This window comes from Lagopus leucura, unplaced genomic scaffold (assembly GCF_019238085.1).
Source record: "Lagopus leucura isolate 7727_CA_CO unplaced genomic scaffold, USGS_WTPT01 Super-Scaffold_100004, whole genome shotgun sequence".
In the NCBI taxonomy this organism is placed as follows: Eukaryota; Metazoa; Chordata; class Aves; order Galliformes; family Phasianidae; genus Lagopus; species Lagopus leucura.
Window position 1 is genome coordinate 8,662,583 of NW_024962264.1, and position 19,687 is coordinate 8,682,269.

At 42.9% G+C, this 19,687-nt stretch overlaps 1 protein-coding gene across 8 annotated transcripts in view; it reads right to left on the bottom strand.

Annotated features, from left to right (window-relative positions):
* The window catches only part of SLC7A11 (solute carrier family 7 member 11), a 288,216-nt gene that overhangs the window by 36,625 nt on the left and 231,904 nt on the right, over window positions 1–19,687 (bottom strand). For all 8 annotated transcript variants that reach the window (XM_042871066.1, XM_042871068.1, XM_042871067.1 and 5 more), the window contains 5 exons: window positions 17,450–17,576; window positions 13,643–13,758; window positions 6,075–6,200; window positions 3,409–3,508; window positions 892–936 (listed from right to left, as the gene is read on the bottom strand). In XM_042871066.1, coding sequence (XP_042727000.1) covers window positions 892–936; window positions 3,409–3,508; window positions 6,075–6,200; window positions 13,643–13,758; window positions 17,450–17,576 — 514 coding nt within the window. The remainder of the gene's footprint in view (window positions 1–891; window positions 937–3,408; window positions 3,509–6,074; window positions 6,201–13,642; window positions 13,759–17,449; window positions 17,577–19,687) is intronic.

Genomic DNA, 19,687 nt, shown 5'->3' on the forward strand with positions numbered 1-19,687 from the left:
ATGCTCCCCACTGATGGCTGTGTGTTGTTTTTTTTCTTTACACATCTCAGATGTACAACTTCATATGATCACACAGTGCTGGAGATCCTTTTAAACAGAGTTATTTGGTACCCAGTCACGTGTCTCATTTAAAAAAAAAAAACAAACAACTAAGGAAATGACATCTATCTGATCATTTTTAAACAAGTAAATAATAATTTTTTTCCCCTCAACCCAATTTGATTTGGCAAGATGTTTTCTTTAATTGCAGAGGTTAATATTGTTCTCCTATTGGCCACTTCCACCAAGGTGTATCTGTCAAAGCAGCCTCGCCAAGTCAAGCTGTCCATAACAGGAGAGCTTTTCTTTTCACATTTTGCAGACAGGTGCTGTGAAAGATCTCATCTGTGGTTTGAAATAGACTCCCACCAATACTTCATATTAGGCTTAATTGGATGGGATGCTGTTCTGCACGCATTCAAGCTCCTGCAACATGGGGACATCTAAAGCAAGAAGAACTAAGTATTGGATTAATATTTAAACATAGCAAAACTGCCAAATATTGCAGCAGAGAAGTTTCTCAGGCAAAATCTCCCTGACAGGATAGCAACAACTTTCACTGAAAGAAGCCACTGATAGTTACTTGTATCCTGAGGGGGAGATCGGAGCCCTGGAGAGCTGCTTAGTTTTCTGCTCTCCATGCACATGAAAGCAGAACACATAATAAGGTCACGACAGGCCAAAAATAGCAAATCTTCAAGAAGCTGCAATTCAAACGGATATCAGATCTGCTGGAAAGTAAGCAATTTGACCAGCATGCAGAATTTCTGAGGATCGCTATTTTTACAGCATTTTGTATTTTACAAATAACCTTCAAAAATTTAAGAAAAAAAAAAAAAAAAAGGTACATACTTTTCAGGGTTTTCCACTTCTTCAGTAACAAAATTGAGGTAAAACCTAGGAAAGAGTCATAAATATATCATGAGGCCTCGGTAGATTTTAATTCTCTATTTATCTCACAGAGATTCAAGAAGATGCATTTAGTTAAGCAGTGCTGTTAATTCCAGCAGGCTCCTCACGCTCAGAAAGGGAATTCTCAGAAACAACAGCAAAGCAGAAAAAAGAAAAAAAAAAAAGACAAGGGCTATGTCATGTCACTGAGGGATAAAATCACATCTTTTCCCCTGGCACAGGCCAACTATGCTCTCCTTAATGCTACACAGACAGACCCGAAGATATGCACCCTCAAGTCTTTTGCCATGTCGTGATCCAGCATGAAATTCCACACAACCAGTTTTGCCATCTCATCCATCCTCTTCAGCATTAGCTTCTAGACTTGCTACTGTGTGCAGCACAAAACAAGGAGTCAGGATATTTCCAAAGAGAGATGGCTTCTGGCTAACAGGATCCCCAGGACATTTTTTCTTTGTCTGAGTGCTGCTACCAGGTTGAAGTAATTTGGTGGTGCTGCATTAGTCATTTTATTAATGCAAAGGCATGTTTCCTTGCATTCTTTTCTCTATTTGTCCTTTTTCTCCCAGCATTTTATACCCAGTAGTCTATACTTGCTCTTGGCAGGATGAGCTCACATACATAAGCAATACCACCTTTGTTTTGTACTTTAAAGCTGTATCATTAAAAGATAATAGTGTCACAGGCTATGCATAAATTTCTGCCTCCATCCTGGGACACATCACCAGCACTCGCAGCACTCCTTCACATCCAGCTTATTGGATTGATTTAGCCCCATGAAACTGATAGTGCAAGGGTATTGACACTCCACTTAATGGTCTGCTCTTCTGTGCTCTGAGGCAATCAATTTGAGCTGGTGACAAAGACAAATAGGCAGCTTAGGAGAAGCACTAGCCAAACGAGATCTTTTCCTGCTAATTTCTTCTATAAGTGGCAAATCAGGACCATGAAATAAAAGTCAGAATGTGTAAGGGAAAAACAGAGATGATTTTCATTTCAGGAAGTTTGGAACGTCGTGTGGAAAAAGGAAAGAAATAGGAAAGAAACAACAGCAGAATAGCAATCTTCTTGATGTAAGATTTCACAGTAAACCAACTCTGCTTCGGCAATGAATAATATTAAAGACCTTTTAAAGTTGCCACCACAGAAATGTGTACACCAAGGGCAATATTTTAAAAGTGAGAAACCATCATGTGTATGGATGTATGAGACAGAGGTGGCTGTATCAGAGAAGGAAGGGGGAAGAGACTGTCCCTATAATGAGTTCAATTTCTTCGAGCCTTCAAAATGCCAGGCTCTTTTCTTACATATCTATCACAGATAAAGGCTGTGGACTCGCTCAGGTTACCCCCCCACCACCCACCCACCATTTAATATAAAAGTGCTGTTCAGTGCTTTAGTGAGCATGCTTATACTGCTCTTGCAACGGGGGAGTTACAGGCCAACAGAGAACTCAGATGCTGGTCCCATTGTCCCTCTGAATGAAATAAATACATTCCTTATCATTCGTTCCCCAGCTTTTGTACAAGGGAAAGAACTTCACTGCCTGTGAGGCTATGGAAGGGAAAAGGAAGACCTCCAGACAAAGCTATCTCAAAAATAAGCCCACGCTCTGCAGTCTTTTTGTTGTATATTGTAGTCTTTTTTTTTCATGCCACTGCTGCAAAGCACATCAGCACTGTGCAGAGTGGAGCCCTCGCTAAGCACAAACAAATCGTAAGGTAGATTTGAAGTGTAGAAGGTTTTTTCAAACCAGCCACTATGTACTTTGGTGGGGAGAACTTAAAAGAAAGTTCTGAGCCAGATACTTGAAGGCAGATTCTCATTACTTTGCTCACAGTGAATAGCACTTAACTTTTGTGGAAGCCAGTTGCACTTCTTGTTAAGTGACGTCCAATACTGCCAGAGCAAAAGCCACAGGAATCAGTGTTCTCATCTTGTTTTGTGGTCTTCACTGGCCTTATCAGAGTTTGCTTCTGATTCTAAAGTGCTGCTTTTACAAAGCAAAGGCTGAGGTCCACACAAGTGGGATGGAGATCTACAACTTTACATCAGTTGAGAGAGATCTTTTTCGTGTGATCGTTGTCTTCTTCAACAAAATCTAATGCATGATTATTCCTTTTAGAATTCTATTAAAATACTTAGAATTTTAAAATGTTCATTTCTTGTTGCTTTTACTTCTAGCCTTGAGAACAGAAATATGCCTGATTTTTTTTTTTAGCGTTCACTGAGTGCTTACATATTGCATATCGAAGAAGAATAATCTTTCCTTCTCAGAGCTGCCAGAGAGAAGCTACCAAGCATATGGGACAGCAGCAAGAGCTATCCTTACTACACAATACTGTTTGGCAAAAGAGGCAGAATGTGCGACTCAATCTGTTGTATAAATAAATGCCTTTGTTAGTTCATATTAGTGTTTGCTTTGAGGACAAACGCTTATAGGTTTCAAAGACTTACCAGCCCGAATAGGCGTACATTCCTGAATAGAAAGCAAGTGGTAATCCCATAATACTGGCATCATTCCCTGAAAAGGCATTTTTAAAGTGCTGTGTTTCTCCTGCAACATCAAAAAATAAAAAATAAAATTGAAAAACAAGCTCTTTGGACACCTCCTACTTTAAAACAAATAAATATATCATACCATGGAACATTTAATCACCCAGTAGTTCACTGACTTCAAGTTCTGCCCTTGACCTTAATTTCTGACCCAAACCTCACAGCCAAATTCTGCCAGCAACTGTAAAAAGTTCTTGTGGTGTCCTTAGCCATGTCACAGCAGAATCTGACCTGTTAGTTTATGTAAAGCATTCTGAGTTTGATGACACTCACCACACTGTTGTCTCCAGCAGTGACATATCAACACTAAAGAGCAAAATGAGCTCTGGGGTTTTTGCTATAAACATTTCCCTTGTTCGTTAACATTTTCTTCAAATGGAGCATTAATAGCACTTCACTTATAAGAAACATTTGTAAAGTAAACAAACCCAGTATCTTAAGTCTTCCTGTGACTGAAGTTCTCAGTACTTAGTAAGTTTCTCTTCTGCATTATAGGCAGCACTGTAGCTTATGTTATAGCAAGAATCATGCTTCTCTAAATGCAAATGTTTAGACATTTTGAGAAAAGTGCAAGGCAGATAGCAGAAAAGGTGCAGGAATAGCTGAGTGCCAAAGATCAGTACCAAACGAGTATGCGAAAACCAAAGTCTCTGTCCAAAAACATTATATATACCATGAGACTGAACATTCAGTAAAGATCTTTCCAATCCTTCGACAACAGAGGAAGGTGCTGACAAAGCCAGTAGCCTTCCTGCTGGTGTAAATGCACCGCCTCTAAGGAACACCAGACATTCATCTTTCCTTGTGGATGGGTATCTGCAGCTGAACAATGCAATGGGGAGGAGGACCAATGCAGGAACAAAGCCTGCCTGGAAATAGTCCTCCAAAAACTGTAACAAACAAGTGGGAATTCTAAGATCACATTATGAGCTTTAAGGAGAATTCACTGAGATTTAAATGAGCAATGGTCAAACCCTTTCCTCTCCTCTTTACTGAGCCCTCAGGCAGAACTTCCACTGGCGTGTGGAAGTTTTCCTTTAGAAAAAGGAATTGGAAATGCTCTCTGAGGGATAAAGCCCGTCCAAACCTGGGTCTGGCCTGTTCCAAAGGCAAAGGGGCAGATAGAAACATAGAGAAAACATGTGCACATGAAAGGAGGTAAGGGAAGGCATGGTGATGGCCAGAAAGCAAGTGAAAAACATGCAAACAGAAATAGTGAACTAGCAGAACACTGCACAGGATCACCTTTATTTCAGAGACTATAGCTAAGGGCAGTGAGCCGCCTGTCCCTGCCATGCACTGAGCTCATGGCCAGAGCTGTGCAGCTGCCTCACGTGGGAAGGAGTCTTGTGGGGCACCAGAGTGGCCCCAGGAGCTGGGCCAACCACTGCCATCATTTTTGCTAGATAAAGTCTGCCACCAATTCATTAAATGTGTCCTCCTTTCTGACTCACTGTGGTGAATGGCTCCTGGTGCTTTGTATAATTATTATCTAGCTTTATTGTAATCAGAGAGTTGTGGCTTGTCCCCATCTCACTCCCTGCCATCAGGGCTCTACTGTAAGAGTCTCCACTCAGGTGGCTCTATGGGACCAGCAGAGCCTCACTGCCACATGGCCTTACCCAAATGTCAGGAGGAAAATGCTGCATACCGTGTCCATGCAGGATATTTTCACACTCCTTGCTCAGGTAGCAATGATCTGCCCTGTTTTCCTTTCTTACTCTTGGATAGGCCCAGACCATCGGTCTTTAGGTTGGACATAAGGAAAAACTTCTCAGAAAGAGCAATCGGGCACTGGAATGAGCTGCTCCACAGCGGTGGAGTCACTGTCCCTGCAGGTGTTCAAAAAACGTGGAGATGTGGCACTGAGGGACATGGTTAGTGGGCATGGATGTGTTGGGTTGATGGTTGGATTAGATGCTCTTAAAGGTCTTTTCCAACTTTATCAATTCTGTGATTCTGGTCTATGATATAGCTGCACGCTTTTGTTTTTCCATTGTGAGAAGTAAGGCACGCATGCAGCTGAGCATGCTGGAGAGCTGCAGGCAGGGACTGACTCTGTGAGAACAGCAGCTAGCTATCTTGTCTTCCAAGACAGTATCTCTACATCATTCATTTCTCTCTGATAATGAATCATCACAGCCATTCCTACTTATTGGTTCGAGATTAGCACCCACAATAACAGCCTCCGCAATAATGTTTCTTTCATACAACCCCAAATCTGAGCCCCTGTGACCACCACACCCCTGTGCTGAAGAGAAGCAGGCACCAGCACAGTTCCCAAAGTTCACACAGAATGCAATTTACAGAGAAGGGCAATCCTGTCACTGGCTTGGAAACCAACTCTATCTGAATAGTCTCATTGGCATGCAGAAGGAAATACCAGTTCATCCCAGTGTAGTTCCACCTCTAATCAATTACATGACAGTACAGAGCTCCAGTTGAACAAGCAGAGACTAATTAAGAGATTTTGCTGCTATAAGCATTATTTGGTGGAGGCAGGTGGGGGGAGACTGGGGAGGGTAAAGATAAAAGCACTTTAAAAGCATTTACTTTTCATTTCATACCTTTAATTAGCTGGATAACTCCGGGGACTATAATTATCAGAATTGCTACAAGCTTGCAAAAGGTAAGGAAAATCTGAATGCGGGCACTCCAGCTGACACTTGTGCTATTCAGGACCATCACTAGCGCTGCAAGAAGGAAAACAAAAGTCAGAAAGAAATATTCATTCTGCTGAAATCACCACAAAACTCTCTGAGGCTGCACAAATAGCAGACTCTGCAGTGCCGAAAGAAATAATGCCCTGATAGTCTTCCCTATCTGCTGCCCTCCCACCCCTCTCACGTTTCCCTTACAGTTCCCGTACTACTAAACGCTTAAGCTGAGCCCTTGTAGGACCCTTCCATTTCTCTGTTCTCCACTTAGCTCATTTTGCACCAAATTAAAGCTTCGTTTACCCAGGACTGTTAGCTGTTGGTAGGTGATGGGCTGACAGAAGCTGCCTCAGATGAAAAAAAAATAATTGCACAAGCCCTGTCACTCCAGATTTCTGTACCAGTGCCAGTTTGATTAGAGATTTGCATTTTCAGAAAACAGTAACAATTAATAATGACATTAAACTTTCTCACCCCCATTTAGGCCCCGCATGAATTTGTCACTCACTGCCTTGTTTACACCTCCTCCTTTCTCTTGCTATTTCCCCTCCTGCGCAGCGATTCCGTGGTGACACAGGAGGGACAGAGTGCAAGCGGCATTCCTGCCCATACTGCAACTGGTGAGGAAACCAAAACTCAGGTTGACACCTTGCCAAGCCAAGGAGCCCAGGGGTGAGGAGCTTCCCTGCCCTGCCTGCCCAACACACATCCCACTGGGCCCCTGCTGGAACTCTGATGGGAGTTCCTACGGCTCAAGTGCCACTCATTCCAGTTTACATAAACAATTACCCTGGCAAAACAGAATCAATAAAGTAGCTCGCCTAAAAAAAATATTTACTAACTGAATGGAAATTGTGAGTCATTTCACTAGATAAAAATTCCTTTTTCCCTTCTGCCACAGGGAAAGGTGAGTGTGGCACAACAAGCCTGCCCATTGATCATCTCGCTCCTTCCATCGTGTGGAACTAATGAATTAGTCCTTCATCACAGCTTTTCCTTCTCTCCAGCCCTCCCAAGAGCGCTGCTCTATCTGCCTCATCAGCCACATAGCACACCACAGGATGCATAGAATCGCAAGGCACTGTCTCCCACCAGACCCTGCAGGTTTGTGGGAGCTGGCATCACAAACCTGGCACAGCACAGGGCTCTGGCTGCAGAAACAGCTGGGCTGTCCCACACCTTCTGTATCGATTCTGGCCAGTGGCAAGGCCAAAGTGTATTTATAAGCAATTCTCCCTTGAAATCAAAAAGATTAAAAGAAAGACAGAGAGCTGTTGGAGAGGATATAGAGGAGGGACACAAAGATGATCAGAGGGCTGGAGTACCTTCTCTATGAACACAGGCTGAGGGAGCTGGGCTCATTCAGCCTGGAAAAAGAAGGCTGCAGGGTGACCTCATTGCAGCCTTTCAGTACCTAAAGGGAGCCTACAAAAGGGAAGGGAGTCAACTCTTGGAAAGGGTAGATAACTGCAATACAAGGGGAAATGGTTTTAAGTTGACAGGGAAGATCTAGGTTGGATGTCAGGGGGAAGTTCTTCACAGAGAGAGTGGTGAGGTGCTGGAACAGGCTGCCCAGAGAGGCTGTGGATGCCCCGTCCCTGGAGGTATTCAAGGCCAGGTGGGATGGGACCCTGGGCAGCCTGGTCTGGTATTAAATGGGGAGGTTGGTGGCCCTGCGTGTGGCAGGGGGGTTGGAGATTCATGATCCTTGCTTGAGGTCCCTTCCAATCTGGGCCATTTTGTGATTCTGTGAGAAAACTACAAGCAATCCAGAAAAAAAATGTAAACAACATTTTCTGAAATTTGTATTTGGGAAAGTGCAGGTCCCACACTCAAGTGAACAATTTACCAAAATCAACCAATGTTGTTGACCAAAGTCAACACAAACTCACACTATCACTTAGTTTTAAATTTGCACCAAAAACAAACAAACAAACAAACAAAACCTTAAAGGTTACAATATTTTTCCATTCTGTATTTTACCATATTTTAGCATTTTCTGAGTCACAGCAGTAGTCACAGAAGTATCACCTGGACTTACAGTCTCATTTGAGACCCAAACACTTTTTTGGTTCATTAAATCCTTGTGTGTGTGTATTTAGAAGGAAACAGAAAATCCATGGGGCCCACCTCATTACTCTACTTTCCCAATATTACGTTGATGTAACTTCATTAACTGAAACCTTGAAAGCTCCCCTTATAATTCACTGCCGAACAGCAGTGCTTACCGAGGCTCCCTCTCTTAGGGCTCAAACACCAGGAAAATAGGGTAGAAAAGGCTAACAGGTGTCATTCAAGCTTAGTATATTAACATAGTTATTTAACCAACAGTAATTAAGCTACTAAGAAATCCCGTGCCATAAACAAGCACTGACTCTTTTCAGATTTCTTGCAGAGTTCATTACAGTGCCTTTTACTACTCCACAGGACAAGCCCAGGAAGGGACCAGGCTACGAGAAAATGTCACCTAAGAGTTCCTAATCTCAGGAAGAGATCTGTGACTTGACGTCTAGCATACTCAGAGTTCAAGACCCCTGCAGCAATCAGTCTGCTACGTGACCTGTGGCAGAACAGGTTATGTGAGCATCCTCACCCTCCTTGAGTGTCATTAATGCATCGCTTTCACCCTCCAGATATGAGAATGTCATCAGATGGCAAACTAGAATGAACATCAATTCTGATCCACTCATCACCCTGCTTGCTCGTCAGCCGCACACAAATCACAAACCACAAATCTGCCTAAGAGCCACAGTGGCTTGAAAGAAAAGCACCTAGAGCAATGTTTCTGTGAAGACAACCTCCACGTAAGCAGGCTGCTAAACTTATCCCACCCCTGCCCGCAAAGTCAAACCAGCAGAGTGCTTCAGCTGAGGCTTCTTAATGAAATGGAGAAAGCAAAATGCACACAGCAAGCATCTTCATTTGACTGGAAACGTAAAAGAAGGCTATGCTTGCAGCCAATCCAGTGCACAGCGCCATTAGCTTGGATGGTCCTCCAGAAGAGCAATTCCCTTGCAGAGTTGGGCAACTGCACAAATGAAGATGGAAATTTTATCTTGAGTCTGCAGTCATTATCAACAACACACTTCTACAAATAGGATATTGCAGGGATATTTCAAGATTGCAGGGTCTTTGATACAGGATCACAGCAAAGATCAGAAGGACACAGCAAGTCCCCAGACAAAAGGACAGTAAAAGCAGGACTCACCTCACAACTGGTTAGCTAAAAGTCAGGTGGCTGGTCTGCCAGCATCCTCCGAAAAGACATTTACCTCCACAAGATGATTAATCACCCATCTTTCAGACGCCTAGTAAAGAGAACAGTTGCCTTCAGGAAGGATGTACCCCCCCCCCCCTTCCTTCACTAATTTTAAAGGGAGCTGAGGCAACCGGCTATAACTAAATACCTAACTAAAAGTGAGATGAATCCTAATCTACGAGACTATGGAAAGAGAACAAACAGGGTTTGTGAACAATTGGTAACACTAACCATGTTGCTTTTCACAATCCTTACCCTTCACACAGCCACAGCTATAAATGGATAACAACACCTGATGGGAGAAGCAGCAGCAAGCATCCCAGCCTACTTTTCAGGAATACCATTGCCTCAGCGGGAAGCCAAGGGAGCTGCCTTCCCTTGACTTGTCAGGCTGTTAGGGTTAAGGCATTTACTCAAAGCAAAAAGCATCCTTAGGTTGTGGCTTTTAATGCACCAGTCAAAATGAAGTCACAGGTGGCACAAAAGCACCCATCGGAGCAGCTTTTGCTATTCCTACAGCCTAGTGATGTCTTAATTTAAACCACTTGTCTGAAAACTGTCAGCAGGAGAGAGCAGTGTCCACAGCATCTGCCGTGAAGGTAGAAAAAGCAGCTATTGGCTCCCATGTACATTCACAATTGATGCCAACAAAAATTCCCAGAGTATCTGCCAGCAAGCCCTGACAGATCTGTAGAGCTGACCTTGATTTCCAAGCACGATACGGCTTCTGTCTAGCAAACACGACTTGAGTAATTCGGTCTTTTTGGCAGACCTCCGAACACAAAGAGAGGAAAAATTACATATTTTACCCTAAATGTGCTTGACTGAGTTGAAAAACTTTACAGATGTAAGAGTTGGTAACCTGCTTTCAGTTTCACAGTTCTTTACCGTTGAATCCTGTTTATTTGACTTCTGATATTTAGACCAAATGGAAAGATTAGAACTGGCTCAGTTAACGCTGCGTGCCAGTCAGGCTATACATCAACAACACAGTTCAATATGTTCACACAGCATAACCTCTTGCTCACTATTACAAATAAGCTTAACTTTACGAAAAGAGTTAAAAGATACAAATAAAGCAAAATTTCAATGTAGATTTCTATTTTTCTTTTGCACTGCCTGTCTCCATGCTTTGTAAATGTCTTCTTCGTTGGGAAAAGCAATAAACATGAAGAAGAGTTTTTGTTTAAATAAGTAAGAAAGAAAAAAAGTACCCACGACAAAAGCACCATAGCCTGGAACAGAAAATTTGCATCTACAGCTCAGGACAGGTGTGATTTTAGGGTGAACTTTATGCCCAGCACATCTTTGCTCCTCTAAATAACCAATAAAGACGAAAATATTTTTAAAAGTCACCATCTCCCATGGTTCCATTTTAGTTTTCATATGATCTCCATCTTCTCTGCAGCATCCTTTTTCCTTTTGCATCACAGAGACAAGGAAGTGGAACAGTGGTAGAGGAGTGAGCTATGGCCATTCTGCAAGCTGTGCTTTTCTGCAGCTTGTTGAGAGTCAGCAGTGTCTGCCACTGCCATCTTAATCCTGCCTGCATCCATCTCAGGCAACCTTTGCATTGCAGTTCAAAAGGAACTCTCATGAATATCAGTCTTGGCCATGCGCAATGTTGGTATGCAGTATTTCACTGCTCCCCCCTTATCTCCCTTCACAAACCTGTCCTGCTGACCATAAAGAGGAAAGGAAGAAGTGCCTTCCATATTCACTCTATGTAACACAAGGAATAATAGGCTCAAATTGCAGAACAGAATGTTTAGATTAAAAAGAAAAAAATAAAAAGAATAAGAAAAACTTTCTTGTGAAAAGGACAGGAAAAACTGGGCTACAGCACTGGGTAAGGTGTAGGAACTCACCCCTGGAACTGTGAAGACCGCTGCAGACAAACATCTGTTGGGAGCTGTTTAGAGATGCACTGATCTTTTTTGGGGCAGGGGACTGCCTGGAGATTTTTCCAAATCTCTTCCTTCCCTTTGTAGTATGATCAGAAAATACAGGATAACACTACAGAGTAAAGTTTCTTTCAAGGACACAGGTTAGTGATGCTTCTTACTACCTTCCTCCCCATGCAGTAGGTATATAGTGAGCACTCTGCAGACGTAGATGGTAGAAGGGACCAAGGGTGGACAGGATGACAAAAAGCTCATAAGCTTATATTTTCATTAACTTAACAAAATCTCCGGTGGAAGTAAACACTACCTTTGCCACCGTTAAATTGGATTATAAGATCTTCAGGGCTCCAATGTGTCTGTGCAGCTCAACATCTTAATCTCACCTATCACTCTGCCTACCAGCACAACACAGAACATTCATCACAGTCACCACACCAGCTAATTCTCACAGCGCAAGAATAACAGCTGTATGTTCTCAGATAGCTTAGCCCAGAGTGCAGCATCGGATCAAAAAACTGCCACAAAGGAAAATCCACTAAACAGCACAGTGCGAAGAATTACAACGCAGCCTCAGTCTGACAGGCCCCTGCTTTTCTCAGCACCGTCCCAATCACAATCACAAACTTTCTACCAGAATCTCTCGCTTCAGTGAGACAGCAGCACATCCTACCTGCTCTGCACAGACCCTCGGTCACCATAGGAACAGGCTGCTGTGAACTCCCATCTCCCTTCAGGGTGTAATTATTCCAGCGTATCTCCAACCCCCCCCACCCCACAATGTTACTTCTTTGTTTAATTACTCTGTGTAGCCTCGGTTTATCACACAGATTTTCAATTAAATTAAAAGCAATAAAAATCTATTTCAAATTGTTCGCTTATTGTGCTTGAATCGCAATGCACTTAACAAAACACTTTTAATGGACTCCTCACTTAACATTCCTTCTGTCTCAGTGACCTTGAAGTTACTGAACATCTGTTTCATCCTTATCTTTCACTGAAATATTTTAGACAGATGTAGCCATAAAAAGTCATTGACCTCGAAATTCAAGCCTTAATTCAATTATTCCTATGAAACCTATAGTTTGTGCATAATTAAGTCAGAAAGAAATGCGGTCACACACTGGTTTTTTTAACACTCCTGGCAGAAGAGAGATCTTATCAAGAGAGCTCCTACAAAAAGCCCCAGTAACCTGGAGACCGAAAATTTCCATGTCAATTGAACTCACTTCCCCAAAGAAAGAAAAAGTCATCTGAACCTATTATTGTGCAAAATTAAAGTGGTCCCCTGCATGCCTTTGATCATTTTGCATGTCTTAATTCCTTTTTTCCAGCCCTTTTATTTCTGATATGTGCACTGGCCGAACTGAAAGGAACAATCTGTTACTAATTACTCCGATCTGCCCTGCACGCTCCTCCCAGCACAGCTGAGTGTGTGTGTGTGTGTGTGTGTGTGTGTGTGTGTGTGTGTGTGTGAAAGAGAGAGCATCATCCACGATCACTGCACAAAACTGGAAACAAACCTCTCCTGCTGCATGACTCTAACTCTCATTCGCACCAGGACCGTGCCTTCCATTTCACACAGCTTCACACGCTGTCCAGGCACACCAAGAAGCCCAGGGCTAGCCTCCCTCCTGCCATCAGCATGTTTTACTTCTCAGTGTCCCCAAACAACCCCTTTACACTAATTGTAAAGTTGGAAAGAGGAGAAGAAGCTACTCATAATAAATGAGCATTTCGAGCCAACCGCTCACCCTGCTCCCAGAGTCATTTGGGCTCCTGCTTCCCAAGCTGTGAGTGCCTCAGTAAGTTTTATCACTGCACAGGACAGTGAGGGACTAAGAATGATGATCTCATGTTGTCTGTGCTCCAGTCAGGAGTGTTACATCTCTTCATGGCATCATACTTGGCAAGTGCTTGCCAAGGTAGAGCAATGCACTTAAAATCAAGTAATCATTCTTCTGTATCTCTGGCACTGGCTTGTCATCTCCCAGGGACTGAAATTGCTTCCACAAAAGTAATAAGAGTCCTGCCATTAATTCAAGCGGCAACATTATCACGCTTAGCAATAGATCTTTTTCTGCCATTAATAAAATCTGCTCTTCTTTTCTGTTTTTTTGTTTTGGTTTGGTTTTTTTTACTATTACAGAAACACACACAGGCAAAAAATCACACCGATGCCCTTGGCACTGGATGCACACTCACTCTGCAACCATTGGCAGCAAACGTCTACCTTTTCAGTGTCTGATTAACTTTTTTTTTTTTTTTTTAATTTACATCATTTTTACTCTTTCTGACAACTAAAATCAGATACTTACTGATGCCAACAGCTGTAATAAGTTTAATCGCAAGTTCTGGGATTTCGCACTGCATAAAGAAAGGTTCCAAAATGTAGCGTCCAAATGCCAAAGATATCACTGCTGTGGCAGCAGGGCTAGAGCAAAAAGTAAGAATAGGAAAAAGAAATCACAAAATTGATCTGCAATAGCATGTAAACAATACTCATTTGGGATCACACTGTAGCATTATTATCACAGAACCACAAGGTGTACCCAGCTTTGGTGCCTGTTGGCAACTATGGCACCACGGGCCATGATTTCTGAGCATAACAGATAACCAGTGTGAAGCAGCCATACAAAGAAAGGAGATGCATCAGTGCAAATATCCATTCCCATGCTCGCAGTGAACATGGCCAGATTTAATTTGCATAGGCAAATTAAAAGTTTAAAAGTTGTTGAAGACTGAACTGTGGTGGTGAGATACATCTCACCCCTCATAGACAAACATATTAATTTCAGTGAGGATGAGAACTCTACTTTACTGAAATAGGAAGCACAAAATTAAACCAAGTCTGTTACTGAAGTCTGGGACTTCAGTATATAAAAGATGAACGAAAATGGCATCTCCTAAAATGCAAACACTGCTTAAAATGCATGTTAATTTTATTGACAAACAACTTTCCAGCACTGTGGCAGGGAAAATCCTCAAAGCACGGGAAGCCCCTTTCGTGCAACAGAGGAACATTAATGAAAGGCAGGCAAGCCTGTTGCATTTCCCAATCTGAAATGACATCCCTACAGCCTTTCTCCTTGAGACCAGCTAAGTATTTGCCACAAGCCTTCACATGTTACCTTCTACTGGACAGATCACAGGATCTGATCTCCATCATACTGCTACACACAGCAAAGAGACAAGGGGCCTCGAGGGATTTTTGAGTGAAACAAGAGTCCCTGCAAATTTGTTATGAAAAATCTACAGCATTTAATAAAACAATGCCTTCAGTGCAGAATATACCTCTCCCAGTTGAATTTTAACTAAAACACAGTTGCTAAGAACTGTGTGAAAATACTGCAGAGAAGTTATTGTTCACTGAAATCCTAAATTGGATTTCCCACCAGAGAGTTTTACCTTTAAACCAAAAAGAGCCACAAACCAACCAAAGCATCACACACTGCTTTGGACAAAACCGCTGGGAGCAAAGGCCTGAAGCATCTTCCTAAGAAACTTTCCACATCAAGTGAAGGCAGACAATAGCCTGGGCACTTGTTCTACCCATCCATTTGCTGCCTATACCTATCTAACTGACATAGGCAGCTCACCGGCCTCCAGCCCTCATGTTCTGTATCTGCCCAGCTTTGAAGTGGCCTGGATCAGGCAGAAGAGCAGATCTCTGAAATTTTACCTGGCTTGCCTCCTCAGCCTCAGGTCCTTCCTCCAGAACCTGGATTTTTCCCTCTTGTTTTAAGGAAAATCTAGCTCCACACCATTCACTTTTAAAAACAAAGCTTGTTAAGGTTATATCTTTAATAAATAGCTAAGTCTCCTGGCTTCTTAAACTGGAGAGATGCTGCTGGCAGTGCACTTAGCCAGTTGAGGCCAAGGCTGAGGGAATGGGGCATTTTCCTTTTGACTGCAATCATAAGGATCAGCAGGCTCCTAACAGCTGCGCGCTCACAAATGCACACAAAGCAAATTAGCAGCTTTCCTTTAAGGGCAAAGAGAAAAGAAAAAGCCTGAAGAAGAAAGCCAGTGGGCAGGGGCAGGCAGAGGGCTGGCAGCACACGCTGCAGGCACATGAGTCACCTCTTCAGCAGCATGCTCTTACCCAACCTGTGGGCAATCACCAGATCCAAGTGTTGCAGACAACTCATTCACTCACCCTCACTTGTTTGAGAACCTGTCGTTTTTTTCTTCTTGTTTTTTGTTTTTTGTTTTTTGTTTTTTTTTTCTTAGTATGTAGTGCACCTGACTGCTGAGAGAAAAGGTGCTCCCACCTGTATTGGATGAGGAGCATGGGGCGCTTCTACAGGCGATGCTAGCATGGTTTACTCAGTCTGTGGACACAGCTACGTGTGTCTTAGACCATGAAATAGTGGCTGTAAGTATATATGAGAACAGAAAATGTTTATTTTGGTTGTGGGCACGAAAATCCCGCAACCACTCAGAGGAAAAAAAGGCTTAAGTGAGAAGTATGCATGCAGCTCGGCCCCCTGACAACAGCACCGCTATGCACCAAGCCTCAGCCCCTTTGGTAGCTGTAGCCAACTAGTTTGCCCTGCCAGAGTCAGCCCTAAAACTGTGCCCAGAGTTTTGGCAGTGCCGCTCTGAACACAAGTTACAACAAGTCCATCTCCCTCGCTTCCTCTTGGTTTGGATGATTAAAGGACCCACTGATGTTCTTTCCCATGCAACGTGATTATTTACTGGGTGTGGGGCAGAGTGCAATGACTAAGAGTATTTTGATGGCACTCCTGGGACGCCGTCGTGTGTACAAAAGAAATGAAAACAATAATCGAGGAGAGGAACTGACAAGGTCTGGTTTCTCGTGGGTACTCTCATCCTAGGAAAAGCATCCCCTCGCCTACTAGGGTGCAGGTTAACAAGGGGATTTCTCACATGACTCTCCTTTCATGATTGTGTAAGGGTATAACTACGTTCACACCACTGCCTCCCTCGATGAAAACCATAACTCCGCTTCCTCTTGCTGGTTTTCTTTTCAGAAAGCATTTAATAAGATTAAGGGATCCACTCTTTTGTCACATTCGATGGAGTTTATTCAAAGGTTACGTATGAGTGAGTAGGATGCAAGGGGCTATCTGACACACACAATCATTTCCTCTGGAAATGAGATAAGGATTTACGGCTTCATAATGAGTCAGCACTGTTAGCAATTTTAAACTCAACAGTCTGTGCTAGAACTCGTCAATATTAAGTAAACATAGCTGCGATTTTTGATGAGGCTTGTGCATCGGTGACTCATTTGCTCGTATCAGAAGAGAAGGCAAAGAAGTGCTGATTGGCCTAGGGCAGGAACGCAGCATTCCTGAGTTTATGTCACACAAATGAACTGCCCTATTCTATAAGCAACGAGCCCTCCAGTTCCAGTAATACTGTAAAATGATATATATATTTTTTTTCCCAAACAGGTCACATTTTAGTTCCACAAAAAGATCAGTTTACATTATGCAAATTTATTTGCAACAATCTAGTCATTCTGCATCTTCTTGTTGTAATTTCCCTATACAATGTCAAGGGCTGTATCAACCACAAGCATACCACCACATCAGTACTTTGGGCATTTCAGATACATAAGGACTCAATGTTGCACTATTTGGCCAACTTTCTTCTCCAACACACCATGATAACAAAAGATGGGGACCAGAATTGACATCTAGAGAAGACACAGTGCACCCAGATCTCAAATCTTCTGGGTGACAGCTGTGCCAGGTGTTATTTCTGTATCCACAGACAACAGAGACTGCTCCAAAAACCAGCACCTCAGCTTAGAAAATGTAAAAGTGACATTCCTCTTCCACTATACTTCATGTAGGCATGGGTATTAACATCAATGGATGTAGTAAGCTTAGCAAAATCAAAATAAGTCACTGAATTTGTGTGACAGACAGCTTTTGTAGAATCTCTTTTTCTTCCATACATACACATATGTCTTTTTGAATGTTTCAACAGTGAGAAGCAAAACAGCATTGTTAAATTGTCTGGAGCAGCCACACTAAAAAACTTAGCTAATAGATCAAGATATCTTTGATTTCTTTTGTGCTTCACATAGTGGAGAGTTTTCATCATGACTGAGAAGCGCTGTGCCACAAGAGAAGCAACAAACTTACCGAATAACGAGCAGTTCCACCCAGACTCTCACAAAAGCAGGCAGCGGGCCAAAGGCCTCCAGGATATATGTGTAGTGACCACCAGATTTCTTAATGCATGTTCCCAGCTCAGCATAGCAGAGGGCACCTGTGAGAGTGAAACTGAAGCATCACAAGAGACATCCAGAAACAACTTTCCAAGCATCTGTAAGGTGAACAACCGAGCTGCTATGGTAACACAACAGCTTCTGATACATTCTAATCCTCCATATTCTTTTTTCAAGAGGCTTAGAAGTTCCATGTCATTCCGGTGGACTTGTGTAAGCCATGGCACGAAGTGTTTACAAGCAAGGTGCTTCTTACTCATCCACACTGGTGTGGCACAAAGTGCTGCATCATGCCAACAGTGCAAAGCCCTCTGACACATAGTTACGAGCAAATATTGCCCGGCGGCATCCAACCTGCCTCATCCTTGGAGGAAAGCCTGAATATGGCATTCCCCTCCCTCCTCAGCCACAGGAAGAGCAAGCAACTGGCTCATGTTTGGAAGCAGGAATCACAGATGGAGGATTTTCCTCACTGGTACCACTGAAGTCTCGCACACCAAACTCAGGGAATGGCTTAGCTCTATCAGCATTGGATTTCCCAGCAAAGAACAGCTCCCCAAGGAGATGCTCAAGGCTGCTGTCAGCATGATGCTGACATTACAGAGCTGTAACAGCATACTGTGACCATGCGTGATCACTGGTCCTCATTCAGCCTTACAGCCTGTGGATTCTTCATTCCATGGGCAAAGAGGGCACTGGGTCTGCTCAATGCAGGCAGCCCTTTTTGGAGGAGCCACAAGAAAACCAGTTTGTAAGCACTGCATTACACAAAGCATTACACAGATCAGCAACATGTGCAAAGCCTTTTCCCTACCTGCTTTTATGCTGCTTCATGTTAAGGTGAAAACTACAGTTTTCAAAACCGCCCGACACCAAGCCCAAAGAAGCCGTAAGACTTTACAACACATTACATCCTCCTTTTGCTTTGTTTGGGGATTTGCAAAAACATGACAGCTTTTATCCAATCATCTTTAGCTTTCCCGGAAAGGTACTTAAAGAAATTCTTAGAGCCACATTAAAAAAATATATTCACGGGCTTTCTCTTGCCAACCTGCTCTGGAGTGATTTGGAATGAAATCAAACCATGGTTTGATACATATTGCACAGACAGCCTCAGCAAGAGCCTAGGTGACCTTTGTATGAGGCCTTAAGTCTTGTAGGAAATGAGAAACGTTAATGACAAAAATATTATGAAATAACAACTGTAGCAGGTCCATTTAGAGGGAAGAGGTAATATCTTTTACTGGACCAAATGAGACAGATCTCTGAATGTTGAGATCTGGAAAACGCCAAGGAAAAGCCACCTGATTTTTTTCCACAGACTTTACTTCACAGTCAGAAAATTGCTATTATTGAAGTTAAAGCTAAATAGGAGATGCTTAAGCAAATTCTGTTTTGACTGCACCTAAAGACCAAGGTCCTATGCCAGGGTTACGAATTGTATTTGAGGTGCTTCTTTATAGGGGAATTTTTGTTACAGGCAGGACTTAAAAGTTTGGACAACAAAACATGTTGCACATTGTGCCAATACAATTAACATCTGACCAGAACAGGTCCTAACTTTCTTGAAACATCTGTTTGGCTTGGGTGGACTTAGCCTCCAAATGCTCAGTGCTGCTTTTAAGCTCAGAGCCAAGTTACACAGGGTGGCATTTGCACATTCCACCTATTAGACAGACACGTGTTAGCCCCTATTTGTCCTCCCTACCTCGTGCCAGAAAACAAGTCGTCTCTGTTTTAAATAAAGCCAATGCTTATGTTATTCCTCCGCTTCTTTGAGATTAACTCATTAAGGAGGTCAATGGACCCTCTGTCCCCCAGGAGCCAGGGTGGGGTTTTCCGCTCTGAATGGGGCTTTGTGTACAGAACAAACCACCCAGCATTCCTCAGAATGTAATATTGTTAAAAAGAAACACAGCAAAATTAGTAAAATCTGCCACAATGGGCAAGCCAGCCATAAAACTCATTTTACGCATTTGTTTCTGCCGCATTCATCCTCGCAAGCCGAACTTTTCAAGGCACACTGCAAGCTGGGAATAAAGTGAAAAGCAGTAACATGAGACAGGGGAGAGGGGCTGTTGGTGTTACTGCTCTGCTCCCTCTCATACCAACACAGATTACACCCGGTGGGAGTTATTCCCTGAGACCTTGA